The 17,368-nt window shown below is 47.9% G+C and overlaps 1 protein-coding gene across 4 annotated transcripts in view; it reads left to right on the forward strand.

The window, feature by feature from the left end:
• The first annotated feature begins 11,907 nt into the window (after positions 1–11,907).
• RAB11FIP5 (RAB11 family interacting protein 5) overlaps positions 11,908–17,368 on the forward strand; it is a 36,834-nt gene continuing 31,373 nt past the window's right edge. For all 4 annotated transcript variants that reach the window (XM_044918948.1, XM_021699234.1, XM_021699236.1 and 1 more), the window contains exon 1: positions 11,908–12,503. In XM_044918948.1, the coding sequence (XP_044774883.1) occupies positions 12,073–12,503 (431 nt within the window). In that variant the 5' untranslated portion in view covers positions 11,908–12,072. The remainder of the gene's footprint in view (positions 12,504–17,368) is intronic.

The raw sequence follows: 17,368 nt of genomic DNA on the forward strand, positions 1-17,368 counted from the left end.
GACAAAAAATAGAGATATTGAAGATCTAAAAATACAACTACTACATTTGAGGTATTAGGTATAATGGAATTCCACACCCAAGAGAGAATGAGAGAATTCATATTCTTTTTGAGCACAGGAAGAACATTTGCATTGGCCATAAAAGGAGCTGTAATAAATTTCACAGAATCAATTACATACCAGTAATGTCATCTGCCCATAATGCACAAAATTATAAATTAATAACAAAAGTAAGGCTTAAAAGCACATACCTCTTGCAGTTTTGCTCACTCTGCTATCCCCCTCAGATCTGTCCTACCTGCCCTTCCCTCCTGGACTGGTAGATGACTCTCGGAAACTTGAAATTCTCACTCTACACAGCAATTCAGGTTCCCCAGGTCTCCTGAAAAACTTAGCTCCTAGGCCAACTTTCTTCATCTGGAACTCCTCCAGGTACCCAGCAGAAACAAAAGGGTCATCTTCTGACTTACTGGGATCTGCCCTTCTAAGAAGTTTTTAGTGGCAACTTCACACATAACCACCATCTATTGGCTTTCATCCCCATCTCCATGAAAAAGAAATAAGTAAGCTACAAATACTGTGGAAATTCCCCTTTTCTCTCTCCCTTACTCCCCTACCTCTTGGGCGTGTTTTAGGCTTTTTGTTCATTTTGAAATCAACAAATATTATTGAGTACCTACTACATGCCAGGCACTGTGGAGGAAGCTGAGGATGGAGATGAATTAGACAATGTGGTCCCTGCTCTCATGGACCTTATGGTCAAGCAGGGAGAGAGATGTGAAAGCAAATAGCCACCCAAACCAGTATAGCGTTGCCCTTGGGGACAATAATGAGAGCCTCTGGTAAGGAGATTCTACCCAGCTAGGGAGGCCAGGCAAAGCTGGATTGACAGAGGGATGCTGGAATGATATCCACAGAAGAGTAGGAGCTACCTTGGCAAAGAGGAGAGGAGAGTGTGCCAGGCAGAAGAAACAGCAGTTGCAAAAGCCCTGTGGCAGAAGGGAGCAAGGTAAAATACAAGAGACTGGAAGGAGGACGGCTTGATTAGACCACTGTGAAGCAAGGAGAGGCTGTAGAGGTGGGTTGGCATCAGGTCATTTGGGTCTTGCTGGCCAGACTGAGGACGGCTGCCCTTATTCTAAAAGCAATGAGAAACCATTACAATTTTGTTTTGTTTTATTTTATTTTTAATTTGTTGTTAAATATAACACAAATTCTGAAAATCAAATAAAGCAAATACCTTTTAATGAATTACTATCAAGTAAACATCACAGGTGGAAGGAGATGAATGAAGCATGATGACCAAATACAGTATGGGATCCTGGACTGGAACCTGGGACAGAAAAAATTATGTTAATGGAAAAATTGGTGAAATCTGAATAAAGTTTGTAGCCTAGTTAATGATATTGTTGGTTTCTATTGGTTTCTTAGTTTGGACAAATGTATTTGTAAAATGTTAACATTAACGGAAGCTAGGTGAAGAGTGTATGGGAACTCTCTGTATTATCTTTGCAGCTTTTCTGTAAAATCTAATATTATCCCAAAATTTAAAACAAAATTTTAAGGCAGTGGCAGCCCAGACTGAATTGAAGGCTTATTATCACACTCCAGCCTTCTCTGTTCCATTTGGTTTCTTCCTTCTTTCCCACACTCTTCTGTGACTCCAAACAGGCCACCTGGTGCCCACATCCAAATTCCTACTATCTAGTCTGTCCTCTTTAGCCACCAGGAGCTAGGAATGAAACCTAGGAATTTCTCCAGCAGGAGACCAAGGTGGTCAGAGGCTTCATTCATGCTTGGCCACTCTCAAGCTATAGGACCTTGAGAAAAACTCTTCCTTGCCTTGGTTTTGGTCATCTGTAAAATAAGCAAACTGTTCTCATGCATGTACCACCTTCATGATTTTTAATTGCCCTAGTCCTGGAATCATTTCTCAAAGGAGTCTTGTTCTTTTTCCTAAAGAATGATACTTAGAAACCATGATCTGGGTGGTGGATGTGCTCATTGCTATTGGTGTGTTTACTGATTTTTTTAAAAGATTTTATTTATTTATTTATTTATTTATTTATTTAAGATTTTATTTATTTATTCATGAGAGATAGAGAGAGAGGCAGAGGCAGAGGGAGAAGCAGGCTCCCCACGGAGCAGGGAGCCCGATGCGGGACTCGATCCCAGGACCCTGGGATCATGACCTGAGCCCAAGGCAGACGCTTAACCGACTGAGCCACCCAGGCGTCCCTATTTATTTATTTTTGAGAGAGAGATCGAGCAGGGGGAGGAGCAGAGAGAGAGGGACAAGTAGACTCCGTGCTGAGCGCAGAGCCCAACGCGGGGCTCTATCTCACAACCCCGAGATCATGACCTGAGCCGAAACCAAGAGCCGGATGCTTAACTGACTGGGGCACCCAGGAACCCCAGTCTTATTTTTTTAAATGTATTTTAAAAAATACATTTCTTGTTTACTTGTTTACTTGTTATGTTTACTTATTTTTTAAAATGTATTTTTCTTGTTTCTAGTTTCCTCTTCTAGCTCTTTTTTCCTTGCAATGTTCTTTTTGAAAAAACTGGATTGTTTATCCTGTGGTTTCCAGCAGGCTGGTTTTTGCTGATTGTATCTCTGAGTCATTCACATTTTTCTCTATCCATATAGTTCCTGTAAAGAGGCTTGATCAGATTCTGGTTAGACTTTTTGGACAAGACTACTTCATAGTTGGTGGTGTGTTCTTCTCTTAGGAGGCATATAATTCCTGGTTATTTCTTTCGGTGTGATTCAGCAGCCATTGATAATCACTGCCTGGATCTACTTGTTCATTAGGGGCTGGAGATGGTGATACTCTAATTCAATCATTTCTTCTTCATTCATTTGCTGGAACACTTTCATAAAGAGAGGCTTCTCATTTACTATTTTGTTACCTAGTGTTACAATTCCTATAGAAGGGGCAGGATTCTTTCCCTTTATTTAGCAGTTTTCAAAATAAAGCAACATCTGTCAACCCATTGATCACCAGGGTTGATTTGTCTAATCTGGCCAGCCAGATGGATGTCCCCTTCCTCCCAGACCACTCCATGTGTGTGCCTTCTGAAGCCGTGCACTTGGTCTCTCAGTAGAATAGGATAACCTTTTCTGACAGAGAAGGACGATCCTTCTGTCAAGGGTGTATGAATAGCTGTGCTAGAACCTCCAAAAATTTTTTCTTAGCATCTTCTCATGGTGAGAAATTTAACCTTAAAAAATCATTATGAAATCGTGGATTTAAATATATTTAATATATTTCAATCCATTGATTATTATCCTTGGTCGTGCTCTATTTATTGTACCTTTGGCCAGTGGAAGCTTCTCAAGTTGGCTTCTGAGTCCTTTCTGACAATCCTAGTAGTCTTTAATGGCTTTCCTCCATATGGCATCTGGGAAGCAGGCAAGAGGCAGATGCCTTCTGCAGCCTCTAGGTTTGGTGAGAGCACCTCTGCTTAGGCCCACCTTTGAAGAAGAAACACTGTACCTTCTAGGTTTCTGGTTAGAGCCTTGAGGGGTTCACCAAGGAGGGACTACAGAAGAAGGAGCTGCTGGAGGTGGGGAAGATGATGAGTACAACTTTTAACTTTGTCGTGAGCTGAATTGTGTTCCTTACAAATTCCTATGTTGAAGTCCTTACTCCCAGTACCTCAGATTGTGACTGTATTTGGAGATAGGGCCTTTACAGAGGTAATTAAGGTAAAAATGAAGTCATATGGATGGGTCCTATCAAATCCAAAGTGACTGGTGTCCTTTATGAGAACAGAAGATTAGGACACAGACAGCACATAGACCAAGGGACAGCCATGTGAGAATGCAGCAAGGAAACGGCCACCTGCACGCCAAGGAGAGAGGTCTTGGAAGAAACTAACTTGTCAGCACCTTGATCTTGGACTTGTAGCCTCCAGAATTGTGAAAAAATAAGTTTGTGTGGTTTAAACCACCCAGTCTGTGGCATTTTGTTATGGCAGCCTTACCAAATTCATATGAACTTGTTGAGTTGGAAGCATCTATGGATGTTGCTTGGCAGTTGTAAGTGTGGATCTGGGGTTCAGGAAAGAGGACTGGGCTGGAAATAGACATGTGGGAGTTGGGAACACATACAGGGTGGATAAAACCATGTGTGTAGAGGTGAATCTCCAGGGAGAGTCTGAAGAGTGAAAAAAGGGAAGGCTGAGAAATAAACCAATGTTAAGAAATGGGGAAGAGAAGCCCTTGAAGGAGACCCAGAGGTAGTGGGTTGAGGGAGAGGCAGGAGCAAAAGCATGGAAGAATGGAGCCTGAGGCAGAGAGTGGGGTTGAGGGAGTTTGGAGAAGGCAGTGCTTAACTACTGAACGCCAAAGAGAGGTCAAGTAAGATAAGGACTGAAGGAAGGCCTTGGGATTTTGCAATCAGGAATGGGTGTTAGCATGGAGAGCCAGGCTGCAGTGGTTTGGGGTGTGAATGGAGAAGTGAGGGCAGAGAGACTAGGAGGGTAAATCATCTTCAGGAAACCTGATGGAGAGGAGGACATGACAGAGGCTGATAGTGAGAGGGAGTTTTCTCTGTTTTTCTTGGGAGGGACTTGAGCATATTTATATGATGAGAGGAAGGAGCCAATGGATGAGAAATACCAAAATGAAGGAGGAGATGGAAACTGGACTGCCCCAAGGCGAAGAGAGGGAAAGGAAAGTAAGCACATAGGAACAGCTCTTCCTCCAAGATAGGAGAAATATAGGTGGTGATTGGTTTGTAGGTTTGGGGTAGGAATCTGGGAATGAACATTCACACAACTTTTTATGTGGATGCCTGTTTTCATTTCTGCTGGGTGTATATCTGTGTATTTCTATTCTGATGAAATTGCTGGGTCATATGATAACTCCCATATTTAACTATTTGAGGAACCGCCAAACTGTTTTGCAAAGCATCTGCACCCTTTTGCATTCCCACCAGCAATGTATGAGGGCTCCAGTGTCTCCACATCCTGACAACACTTGTTATTATCTGTCCTTTTTGTTATATCCATTCTAGTGGGTATGAAGTGGTATCTCATTGTGGTTTTAATTTACATTTCCTAATGGCTAATGTTTTTGGTTTCTTTTCATGCGCATATTGGCCATTTGTCCATCTTCTTTAGGGAATATCTATTCAAATCATTTGCCCTTTTTTCAAGTTGGGTTATCTTTCTATTGTTGAACTGTGAGACTTCTTTATATATTCCAGATACTAGTCTCTTATCAGATGTATGATTTACAAATATTTTCTCCCATCCCGCAAATTATCTTTTTACTTTCTTAATGGTGTTCTTTGAAGCACAAAAGCTTTTAGTTTTGACGAAGTCTAGTTTATTATTTTCTATCTATTTTTTTCCTTTGGTTGCTTGCTTTTGGTGTTCTCTCTAAGAAGGCTTTACCTAACCCAAGGTCATGAAGATTTACTTCTTTTTCTTCTGAGGGTTTTATTGTTTTAGTGCTTCCATTTAGGTCTATGATCTATTTTGAGTTAATTTTTGTGTATAGTGTAAGGAAGGGGTTCAACTTAATTCTTTTGCATGTGAATTTCTAGCTGTCCCAGCACCAGTTGTTGAAAAGGCTCATCAAAGGTCTTGGCACCTTTGTTGAAAAATGAATTGGCCATAAATGTAAGGGTTTATTTCTGGACTCTCAATTCTTTTTTTTTTTTTTAAAGATTTTTAAATTTATTTTTCGACAGAGACAGTGAGAGAGGGAACACAAGCAGGGGGAGTGGGAGAGGGAGAAGCAGGCTCCCTGTTGAGCCAAGAGCCTTATGTGGGACTCGATCCCAGGACTTCAGGATCATGACCTGAGCCGAAGGCAGTTGCTTAACGACTGCGCCACCCAGGCACCCTGGAACCTCAACTTTATTCCACTGCTCTATATGTCTATCCTTATGCCAGTACCATACTGTCCTGATTTATAATTAAGTTTTGAAATCAGGAAGTATGAATCCCCCAACTTTTTCTTCTTTTTCAAGATTTATTTGGCAATTCTGAGTACCTTGCATTTCCATATGTTTTTTAGGACCAGCTTGTCACTTTCTTACAAAAATAGCAACTGGGATTTTGTTGGGGAATGTGTTGAATCTGTAGATCATTTGGAGGAGTATTGCTATCTTAACAATGTTGCCTTCCATCCATGAACATGGACTGTCTTTCCATTTATTTAGGTCTTTGTTAATTTCTTTCAATGATGTTTTATAGTTTTCAGTGTACAAGTTTTACACTTCTTTTGTTAAATTCATTTTTTAGTATTTTATTTTTTGATGCTCTTATAAATGGATTTTTTTTTTTAAGATTTAGAGAGAGAGAGTGTGGTGGTGGGGGTGGAGGGGAGGGGCAGAGGGGGAGGAGAGAGAGAATCCCAAGCAGACTCCATGCTAGGTGTGGAGCACTATGTGGGGTTCAATCCCAAGACCCTGACATCACTACCTGAGCTGAAACCAAGAGTCAGAGGCTTAACTGAATATACTACCCAGACACCCCTGGAATTGTTTTCTTAGTTTTATTTTCAATTATTTATTGCTAGTGTGTAGAAATACAATTGATTTTAATATTTTCACCCAGTATCCTGTAACCTTGCTGAACCCATTTATTAGTTCTAATAGTTTCTTAGCGGATTCCTTAGGATTGTCTATTTATAAGATAATCTGCAAATAGAGATAGCTTTATCCTTCCTTTCCAATCTGGATAGCTTTTATTTATTTTTCTTGCCTAATTGCCCTCGCTACAACCTCTAGCATAATATTGAATAGAAGTGGAGAGAGGACATCCTTATCTTATTCCAAATTTTAGGGAGTATACCATGATTTTAAATGGTTACTGTTTGTAATGATGCCAATTTTTCTCATAACAATTTCTCTTACAATTCCAAAAGGCATTAGATCTTAGGTGGATGAATACACATCCACCTAAGATGTGTGAGAGTAGCAATAAAATCTTTGAAAAAAAGAAATGAGTGAAGATTTGCTCTTCTATTGTAATAATGCATTAAAAAGGCAATGACAATTAAAACAGAATGGCACTGGCAGCAAGATAGAAATCTCAGTGGAATAGAACACAAAATTCAGACTCTGTCTACAGTATATATAAGAATGTATATGAGAAAACCAATGGCAAAGGGATAGTGTTTTGCAATAAGTATTGGGAAGCATGGACTGTTGTTGAGGGAGGGAGGGTTAGATTTTCAAATCACTCACTAAAATAGTATGTAGAAGAACTGAAAGATAATGAAAGAACAAAGAAAAAGACAAACAACTTAAAAGCGAGAAAATATGAGTGGATATTATTGGACCCGTGAGTGTGGAAGAACTTAATCTTGAAACAATAGAGGAAATTCAAGGATTTGACCACATAACTTACTTTGTCAAACTTATTTGCAAAAAATATAAAAGACAAAGTGTTATTCTTTTTTTTTAAGATTTATTTATTGATTTGAGAGAGCGAGAATGAGAGAGAGAGAGAGAGTACATGAGGGGGGGAGGGTCAGAGGGAGAAGCAGGCTCCTCGCTGAGCAGGAAGCCGGATGCGGGACTCGATCCCGGGACTCCGGGATCATGACCTGAGCCGAAGGCAGTCGCTTAACCAACTGAGCCACCCAGGCACCCAGTGTTATTCTTTTTTTAAAAAAAGATATTTATTTATTTATTTGAGAGAGAGAGCATGAGCATGAGCAGGGGGAGGGGTGGAGCCAGAGGGAGAAGCAGACTCCCCGCTGAGCAGGGAGCCAGATAATGCGGGGCTTGATCCTAGGACCCTGAGCCCATGACCTGAGCTGAAGGCAGACACTTAACTGAGCCACCCAGGCGCCCAAGACAAAGTGTTATTCTTAACATAGAAAGTGTTAATATAAATTAATAGGAAATTAAGACTTCAAAGAAAAATGAGCATGGAAGATAGACAATTCAGAGAATAGACAATTCAGTAAAAGGAAATATAAATGACTAATAACTGAAAAAATGTTCAATCTCATTGGCAATCAGAGGAATGCAAAAGAAACAAGGATGTACAAGCTTTTGCTTTCGGCCAAGATTTCTAAGGTGATAATACTCATTACTGCTTAGTGTGTGTTGAGATAGCTCTCATATTAACCCTATGAGTCGACTTCTGTTATTAGGCCCATTGTATAGATGCAGAAACTGAGACTTAGTGGAATTTAGTGATTTTCCTAAGTTTATAATGCTGGGGAGTGGTGGCATTAGAATCTGAACCTGGGTTGTGTGACTCTATTATGGTGAGGGGCCCAGAAAACAGATGCTGGAAAGGAGAGGTAAAGAACAGGAAGAAATGTAGCCTAAAGAGCCAGGCAAAGATATTTGAAGTACCTATGTGGAAGGGCGAATGGGTTTTTATGGTACTGCAGAGAGAAGCAACAAGTGGAAATTACACAAAGGAGCACTTTTTTTTTATAGCAAGAACTATCCCTAATGGACTAGAGAGGCCCAGGAAGGCATGAGCACACCCAGCCCTAGGGAGGCAGAGGAAGCCAGAGTGTCCTCTGACTAACCCTCATGGCAGGCTGCAGGGGATGGGGGTGTTGGTGGTCTCATTTTTTGAGGAGGAAACACCCCTGGGTGGTCAAGACTTTAGTGTCTTCAGAGTTTTCTGCTCTTTTCTCAACCACAGATAGCTAAAAGACCCCGCCCCTTCCTCCTAGGGCCAAGTGACCTGCAGGGGAGCCCTGCCTGGCTTCACTGCCCTCCTATGGCTGCAATCCCAGGCCAGCAAGAAGCCTGAGCTTGCCAAACTGCGTGGGCCAGGGCAGGAGGAAGGAGAGTGGGAGTAGCCCATCTGAGTTCTCTTTTGCCCTTTTCCTGCAGCCTTGCTACTCCATGGGGGAGGTGGGGGGGGAGGGGGGAGGAGGCAGCCACCTAGTCGCCTAGTCATGTTAGAGAACTAGGAAGCAGATGAAATGGAACCATTAAAGAAGGGTGACTAATATATGTTAGTTGCAGTTTGGTAAGGATGTCTTCATTTGCACAGCCCTTGGGGAATCCATTCTTTTTTTTTTTTTTTTAAAGATTTATTTATTTATTTGAGAGAGCGAGAATGAGAGAGAGAGAGAGAGAGAGAGAGAGTACATGAGAGGGGGGAGGGTTAGAGGGAGAAGCAGGCTCCTCGCTGAGCAGGGAGCCGGATGCGGGACTCGATCCAGGGACTCCAGGATCATGACCTGAGCCGAAGGCAGTCGCTTAACCAACTGAGCCACCCAGGCGCCCCGGGGAATCATTCTTAAAGTTGGGGCTTCATCCTGAGTGCAACCCTGGTTAAGTCGGTTAACATTTTTTATACCTCAATTTCTTCATCTGTGAAGTGGGTATGACAACATTTCCTGCTTTATCAGCCCCAAATGATGCAGTGCCTATACGACCAACAGGCTAGTGTGAGAGCAGAGTGCCACAGGCAATAATCACTCAGACTTGAGTTCAAGTCCATTCTCTGCGATTTGCCAGTTAGAAACTTGGAGAAAGTCACCCAAGCTGAGGGTAGCAATAGCACTTGCCTTAAAATGGTTGTCTTTAGGGGTCAACGAGACAATACATGTAAACGGTAGAACCAGGACTCCAAAGCCCATCACAGTTGCCTCACAACCATAACGCATACAAATCAACAGCAGAGTGTAGTGAAAAGATTCGATAGAAACACAACAAACTGTTAAGTGTTTATTTCTGGATGGTGAGGTTATGATCTATTTGTTTTTCCTTCTTTATATTTTTCTGTATTTTCCAAGTTACTTTTATAATCAAAAGAAAAGCTGTGTATGATGTTCACATGCCTTGAGATCATTTGTGATGGTCTCCACTGCATTAAAATCTTTGACCATATTTTCTCACACAATCTTTTCAGCAACTGCTTGAAGTAGGCATCATTATCCCTATTTTCTAGATGAGGAAATGAGGCTGGTAGAGATTAGAGAACTGGTTTAATCTTCAGGTCTTTTTGCTGCTAAGTGGCAGACAGCCACAGTCCATAGGCAGATCTGGCTGTCCCAAAGATAGGTGCTGTGCACAGGCCTGTTGGACCGTGGGGCTCAGTGCCCAGGACCCCTCCACCCCAGTTTTCAGAAAGCAGGGGCAAGGTGGCAGGCTGTCAGGATTGGGCCTGTGGTGGGTGTGTTCCCCCGGATCCCCAGTGACTGGTTCCCTCCATCCATATTCTGCTGGAGAACATGGCCAGCAGAGTTGGGATTCTTCCTCTTTCACTGCACGGGAAGTCAAGGGGGGTACTGCAGAGAGTCTTCCCAGGAAGAAACACAGGTTTCCACCATAAAGGTAACCAATAGAGGAACTAAAAATAATAGGATAACCACACAAAATGGAGGGAAGTGGGTGTGAGACATACCATCTATCACAGCAGGAAGGCAATAGATAATGGTGTTCCTGCTAAATCCATCTGTGTAAGCATTTTAGGTAGAGAGATGGAGGTACCCACCAGGCTTGAAAACCCCAATAACCATAAGTGGATTTTCTTTGGATCCAGGGGTGAGAGGGAGACTTTTGCTTTTCATCATAAGTGCTTCTGTCCTATTTGATTTTTTTTTTTAGCTGTATGTGTTATATTTTATTTAAAAATTATGATTTTAAAAGTACAGGCTATGGGGTCATCTGTGTGGATTCACGTACCACCTTTGCCAATTTTGGATCTTGGGCAGTTTAGCCTCTCTAAGCTGCAATTTAATCTTCCAGAAAACAGGAATAAAAATCACACTCACGGGGCGCCTGGGTGGCTCAGTCGTTAAGCGTCTGCCTTCGGCTCAGGTCATGATCCCAGGGTCCTGGGATCGAGCCCTGCATCGGGCTCCCTGCTCCGCAGGAAGCCTGCTTCTCCCTCTCCCACTCCCCCTGCTTGTGTTCCCTCTCTCGCTGTCTCTCTCTCTGTCAAATAAAATCTTAAAAAAAAAAAAATCACACTCACCCAGAGGGTTGCTCGGAGGATAAAGTGAGGTAATGTATATAAAGTACATGGGCCAGCACTGGCCGAAATTCAGCATCTATAATTACTAACCATTGCTATCATTATTAATAATAAACCAAGCGTTAAGACACTGTGATTTGCAGAGAGGCACATAGTAGGCACTTAATGGGTGGAAGGGATTGTTTCAAACCCTCTCTCCTGAGCCCATAATTTCCGCCAACCGGTGACGCAGGAGCCCCAGCTTAAATGATGTGGTTACTTATTTATTCATCACCCGGCTCTCCACCGCAGTGTCCGCTGAGGGCGAGCCCAGCCCTCCGGCCTCCCGCGGCCGCGGTCTCGCCGCATCATTGGGATCCTGAAGCGCGCGGAGGTTGGAAGCGGCGGCAGCTCACCGGCTTCCAGCTCGCTGATGCGCGACTGTCACGTGCCGGAGGGGGACTCAGTTCTGGTTTCACGCAGCATCTTCCCGGGCAGGGGCGGACTGAAGGACCCGGAGCGCGGCTCGAGATGAGGGGGGTAGCGGGGTCCCGCCCCACACCCACTTGCCCAAGCCAAGGGGATGGCCATCCCAGGAGGGGCGGGCCGGGACAGTTTTAGGGCAGGGTTTTCGGAGCAGGGACATCTCGAAGAAAGATTTGGGATTGGCCAGGAGACGCGGAGCGGGCTTTTCATACCCGGCAGAGGGTGCCGAGCTCCCGCAAGCGAGGTGGGGTTCCGCGGGCGCCCCCAGCCCGGGGCGGGGCCAACGCGGGAGCCCCGCCCACCCCTCTGCGGAGGCCGCACGCCCCACCCCTTGGTCCCCGTCGCCCTCTCCAGCTGCAGGCGGGTGTGCGGAGGCCGGTGCCGGGGCGCGACAGCTAGCGCCCCCGCCGCACCGCCGCACTGCCGCACCGCCTCGCGGGTCTGGGTCGCGGGGCGGGGCGGGAGGCGGGGCGTTGACGTCGCGGCGCGGCCGGCGGCCGGGGAGGCGGGGAGGTGGCTGCCAGCTCGGCCCAGCCCAGCCCGCAGCTGCGGCGGCCGGGTGGCGGCGGCGGCGTGGCGCTCGGAGCCGGCTCCTGACCGCCCTCCGCCGCTGCCCGGCTCCTCTCACGGTCCCCGTGTCTGTGCCCGCGTCTGCCGGCCTCGTCCGCCGCCGCCTCCTCCGCCATGGCCCTGGTGCGGGGCGCCGAGCCCGCGGCGGGGCCCTCCCGCTGGCTACCCACGCACGTCCAGGTGACTGTGCTGCGGGCCCGCGGGCTGCGGGGCAAGAGCTCGGGAGCGGGCAGCACCAGCGACGCGTACACGGTGATCCAGGTGGGCCGCGAGAAGTACAGCACGTCGGTGGTGGAGAAGACGCCGGGCTGCCCGGAGTGGCGCGAGGAGTGCTCTTTCGAGCTGCCGCCCGGTGCCCTGGACGGCCTGCTGCGGGCGCAGGAGGCCGATGCGGGCCCGGCTCCCTGGGCCGCGGGCTCCGCCGCCGCCTGCCAGCTGGTGCTCACCACCATGCACCGCTCGCTCATCGGCGTCGACAAGTTCCTGGGCCAGGCCACGGTGGCGCTGGATGAGGTCTTCGGCGCAGGCCGCGCCCAGCATACGCAGTGAGTGAGGGGCTCCGAGGGCGCGGAAACGGTTAAAGGAGAGCTCGCTGGGCGGGGCTGGTGGGGGAGCGGGACCCCGAACCTCTGGCCGGGGCGGTGCGCCCTTTGCCGCGAGCTCAAGGGCGTAAACCGACCAGTTGCTCTTTTGCATTTTGGGTCCCCTTCTGATCCCCTTCCTTGCGACAGTCTGTGTTTGGTTGCTGGCGTGTCCTTGCGAAGCCTAGGCGGAGGTATGATTGGTGGCCTAGCTTTAGGAGTAGATTGCCAAGTAAAGTTAGGAGTGGGATCCAGAGGCCCTTGAACTGTGGAAACCTCAAGAAGGAAAATTTTGGGGCCATTCTTAGGGCCTCCGGGCCTGTCTCCCTTTCCTGGAAGGGGAGGGGCACTGCAGCCGCCTGCCCCAAGCCGGGCCCGCGGGGAGTGGGGGAAGGAAGGTGCAGTGTTCTACTTGAGGGCGAGATTGACCGGAGATGCCCCACCAAATCTGGAGACTGCAGAGGGCATCTGCTTTTTGCCTGGTATTTGGATGCCCTCTGCCACCTAGAGACAGACGCCTCTGGAACCCTGCCCCTCTGTGTCCCTGTTCTGAAAGTAGGAGAGCCTCCTAACTAAAGGAAGGAAACCCTTCAGTCAGCCTTCAAGTGTCCTGCCTGTCCTGCTTGAGGTGAAGGCAGCGTCATGGTTAATGCACAGCAGGAGATAATCTCCCAGCCACTTCCACCTAGAAGGGCCTGTGCGTTTTTTAATCATTTATCTTGGCAGTGTTTAACCTTCCCAGTGTTAAGATCAAGGCTTCAGACTTGGAGCCCCATTTCCTGTTTGGACTTGGGCAGGATCTGAAAGCCAGTCCCCAGGGCTGACCACCTGCTGTGGATCATTTAAAGGGTTAACTGGGGTGAAACCTCCCCTGGACCCAGTGGGCCATGGATGGGGAGGGTAAGGGGATGGGGGCAGGGGCGTGTCCTAGGTGGGGACAGGTGCTGGAAAGGTTTGCCCATGTGGAATGGCATCTGAGTAAATCTAGGAAGGCTTGTTGGAGAAGGATGAGCCTGGTGCAGACCCATAAGAGAGAAGGATTTGGTTAGAAAGGATCTGACCTTGAACATTTTTCAAAACATGTGTAGAAAAGGGCGTTGGTGGCTCTGCGGCCTGGAGTGGGAAGCTGGTTAGCATAGGGCAGGTTCCAGGCAGGGCTGTGACTTGGCTCCATCTCCCCCGCCCCTGGCCTTTTCCTCCCCTTTTCTCCTGACTTGCTGTTTGGTTGCTGGGTGTGGAATCATGTGGTATAGTTTGGCCCTTGTTTTGTTTTTTTCCCCTCCCCTTTTCTGTCCTCTCCTTCCTTTCTGGCTGAGGGAAGCCAAGGGGCTGGGGGTGGGGCAGAAAGCTCTCCTTTGGGTCTCTTAGCCCTTTCTTTTCCCAAAGCGGCTCCTGTCCCCAAATTCATTCCACCCCTTTCCTTCCTAGTCCTTCAGTCTCCACCACTCAGCTAATCTGACCAGACTGGTAGATGACACCCCTGGTGGCTGAGGGACCGGGACAACAGGCTTGTGGGGAAAGGCCTTTGTGATTTGTGAAGTCAGTGACTTAGGGTGGGGGGAGCTTTGATTCTTTTTCAGTTTCTGCCCTTGCTTTCTTCTTGGCCTTTGGATCTTCCTTAGTTGAACTGTCAGTGCTTGTAGGCCCAGGTGGGCCTATTTTCAGCCAAGGACAGTCCCTCTTGGAGAATTTGACTTGCCACCCCTTGATCTGAAGGGGAGCCTTAATTTACTTCATAGAAGTCATCTTTCCCACCAGGCTCTTTCTGCACCTACCCGCTGCTTTCCTCTGTTGCGTTGACCTGGGTAATTTATAGAACCTGGAGGGGGCAGGAGAGGAGAGGGGCACTCCTGGTGGGCAGAGGAAAAGTCCGTGAAATCTGCCTGATCTTCCAGGACCTCACAGTGTACCTACTGACAGAGGGTGGGGGCTGCCCCCACCTCCCACCTCTGATTTTAATGGCCACTCCTGGTGACATTTCCTGGGAGCACCCTGGAGTGAGCTACTAAGATAGTGAGTCTCCACATTCCCCAGTGGAGAGAGGGCAAGATGGAGAGGACCAGGGTGTACCCTCGTCAGCTTTGGATAATGGTGGAAAAGAACAGTATTCACTCTAACGCCAGGAGCCAGCTGTGGTGGTCTCTGGGAAGACAGATGGCAGCCCTGTGTCGCCAAGACAGAACCTGACTGGGGAAGGGCAGCCTCATGGTTACAAGGAGGGGGCTGTGGAGTTGCAAGAAATAGATTCCGGTCTCAAACTCGCCTTCTGGTGAGTCAAGTAAACTCTTGGTGCCTCAGTTTTCTCATCTGTCAAATGGGGCTAGTGTTACAAGATTGATGTAAGGCCTGAAATGAGAATGCAGTTAAAGCACCTAGGCGTGGCTGCTGGTCACTGAATAGCAGTGATGGTGGAGGGAGGTTTTTGGTAACAGTGTCTGGTAGCTCTGGTCAGGAAGATGTCCCCTATCCTTGAAGAGCCTCTCATGTGATGGGGTTGGGCGGGGAGACTATACAGAACTTAGAGCCTGAGTCTGGGAAAGCCCCAGTACCGTGGGTGGCAAAGTACATACAGCAGTAGGAGAGCTCCTGACGAAATAGGCCGGCCCTTTGCAGGCCTCCATTCTCTTGGCTGCTAGAGGTTTGAGAGCTAGGGCTGGGCTTGGGAGGCCTCTCAGTGCTCACGCCAGGCTTGGGTCAGCTTGCAGCCCTCCCCAGCAGCCTGGGCTGGAGCTGCCCCTGCCCTCTCAGGAAGGCAGGACCGCCCAGTGTCTCTGAAAGTGGAGATGGCTTTCATTCCCAGTTCTGTGACTTACTAGCAGGCAAGTTACTTAACCTGTTTCCTCCTTTCTACAAAGGCCACAATAATAATTATGGAATTATAAGATTAAATAAGACCGTGTCTGTAAAGGCCTTAGTATAGTTCCAGACCTAGAGCAAGCCTTCAAAGAGTGGGTGTTGTGGTTACTCTGAGGACCCTGCTTTGCACGATGATGGTGGTGGGGTGGGTGGTGCGAGACACTTCAACAGCCCCTGATACTCCTTTGTCAAGGGGTGCTCTTTGAGGTGAGGGATTTCACCAGAGGCTTCCAAATAACTGAAGAGGAAATTCTCAAAGCAAAATTTAACATAATACATGAGGAAACTCGTTATAACCGTCTCCCCTCAGTTAAGCCATACATGGATCATCATGGGTCTGAAAATCCCAAGATGCTTCTCCACTATTTCCTTTCTGATTTTTATCTCCAGTAGTACCCTTGGTGGGTACTTTGTGTGGAGGGGGTGTTATGTGTGGGTAAGAGAGTCCCTGCTATAAAGAACCCCCATCTTGGGCCCATCAGATTGATGGTTAGAGCCCTTGGGAAGCCTGAGTCTGGGCTTAATTTGGGTCGGGACTAGTTTGTCTTTTTCCATCCCAAAGAGTAAAGCTATTGGGCAGGCTGCTAACTGGGCACCCTGAGAGGCTTTGTCGGCCCTGGTCAGACCTGGGCCATTGATTTTATGGAGGGCTTCCAGGAGGCCTGTGGCCCAGGACCACCGAGGTTTGGGACTATAGTCTTCTGCCTGACTCATCATGGTGGCCTGAGATCCCCTGGAGGGTGATGGGTTTGGGGGCACTCGGAGAGGCACCTGAGGGAAAATGGGGCCTGCTGGCTTAAGTTTGGGATGGTTTTTGAGGGTTTCCATTCGTCTCTCAGCCTCCAGATAGCGTGTACATTCCTGTGCACGTGACCCCTCTCTCCACTGGTTTCCAGATGTGACTGCTCCTCAGGAAGCAGCTGAGGCCATAAGGGTCCTGGGTCCAACCCTAAGTTTCGGCTCCAGCTCCAACCCCAGACCTGTGGGGCTGCTGGGGAAGTCTGCTTTGGCTGTGTGTGTGTGGCGGGGGTGGGGGTGGAGGGTGGGGGAAGGGTGTGGCCATATTTAAAAGTCAGTCATTAGGATGCAGGAGGCTCCAACTCCCTTAGTTATGAGGTAGTTTTTATTTGGGGTTGCTTGAGCAGCCGTGGCTGGAGGGGAGGGGAGGGGTAGGAAGTGACTCCTCCGTCAGACCGGGCGGCCCCTGGTTGGCACAGCAGCTTCGTCTTCCCTCTGCATCTTTCCCTGGGTGGGAACCCCATCTCTGCCCTAGTCTCCTCTCCCTGTAGCCAGCCAGGAATAGGCCTCCCTCAGCAGATCCTCCCCCCAGGCGACCCGAGGGCTGTCCTTTCCTCTGACGGGGGCTGCCTGCTCCACTTGTTATCGCTGCTTCCCTGGTGCTGTGACGCTCTTGCCCATGCTAAATGACCAGTCTGGCCTTGTCCAGATGTTTCCCCTGCCCTTCCCACCCTGCACTGGGACAGATAATTAACACAATGACAGGAGCTCTCTGTGCTCTCTGGGAATCAGGATCTATTTTTTCCTTGTACGGGGCCAATCCTCTGCAAAATGGTATTGTCATGAAGAAGCTTTGCCCTTTTCCACAGCCAAGTAAAAAAAAAAAAAAAAAAAAAAGTCCACACTGTGGGTCCTTTATACACCTGGCAGTCCTGCCAGGGAAAGAGTCTAATGGCTTTGCTCTTACTGAGCTGGCCAAGAACCCCTTAGGTTATTTCGTCCCTCAGGAAGGATGGCAGCCAGTGAGGGGAGCTGAGCGTGGCAGGTCGGGCTGAGGCCTGGCTGTGGGGCTGGGCCCAGGCCTCTCCCTAGTGAGCCGTAAGCAAGCAGGGACTCAAGCCAGGACTCCGCAAGAACCAGAGCAGCTGCCCAGGGGAGGGGCTTTGTCACAGGCCACCTCGACCTTCAGCTGACCCAGGGGTTGGGGTGGGGGTTGGTGGGGGGGTAGCACAGCC

The sequence above is a fragment of the Neomonachus schauinslandi genome, chromosome 10 (genome assembly GCF_002201575.2).
Source record: "Neomonachus schauinslandi chromosome 10, ASM220157v2, whole genome shotgun sequence".
NCBI lineage: Eukaryota > Metazoa > Chordata > Mammalia > Carnivora > Phocidae > Neomonachus > Neomonachus schauinslandi.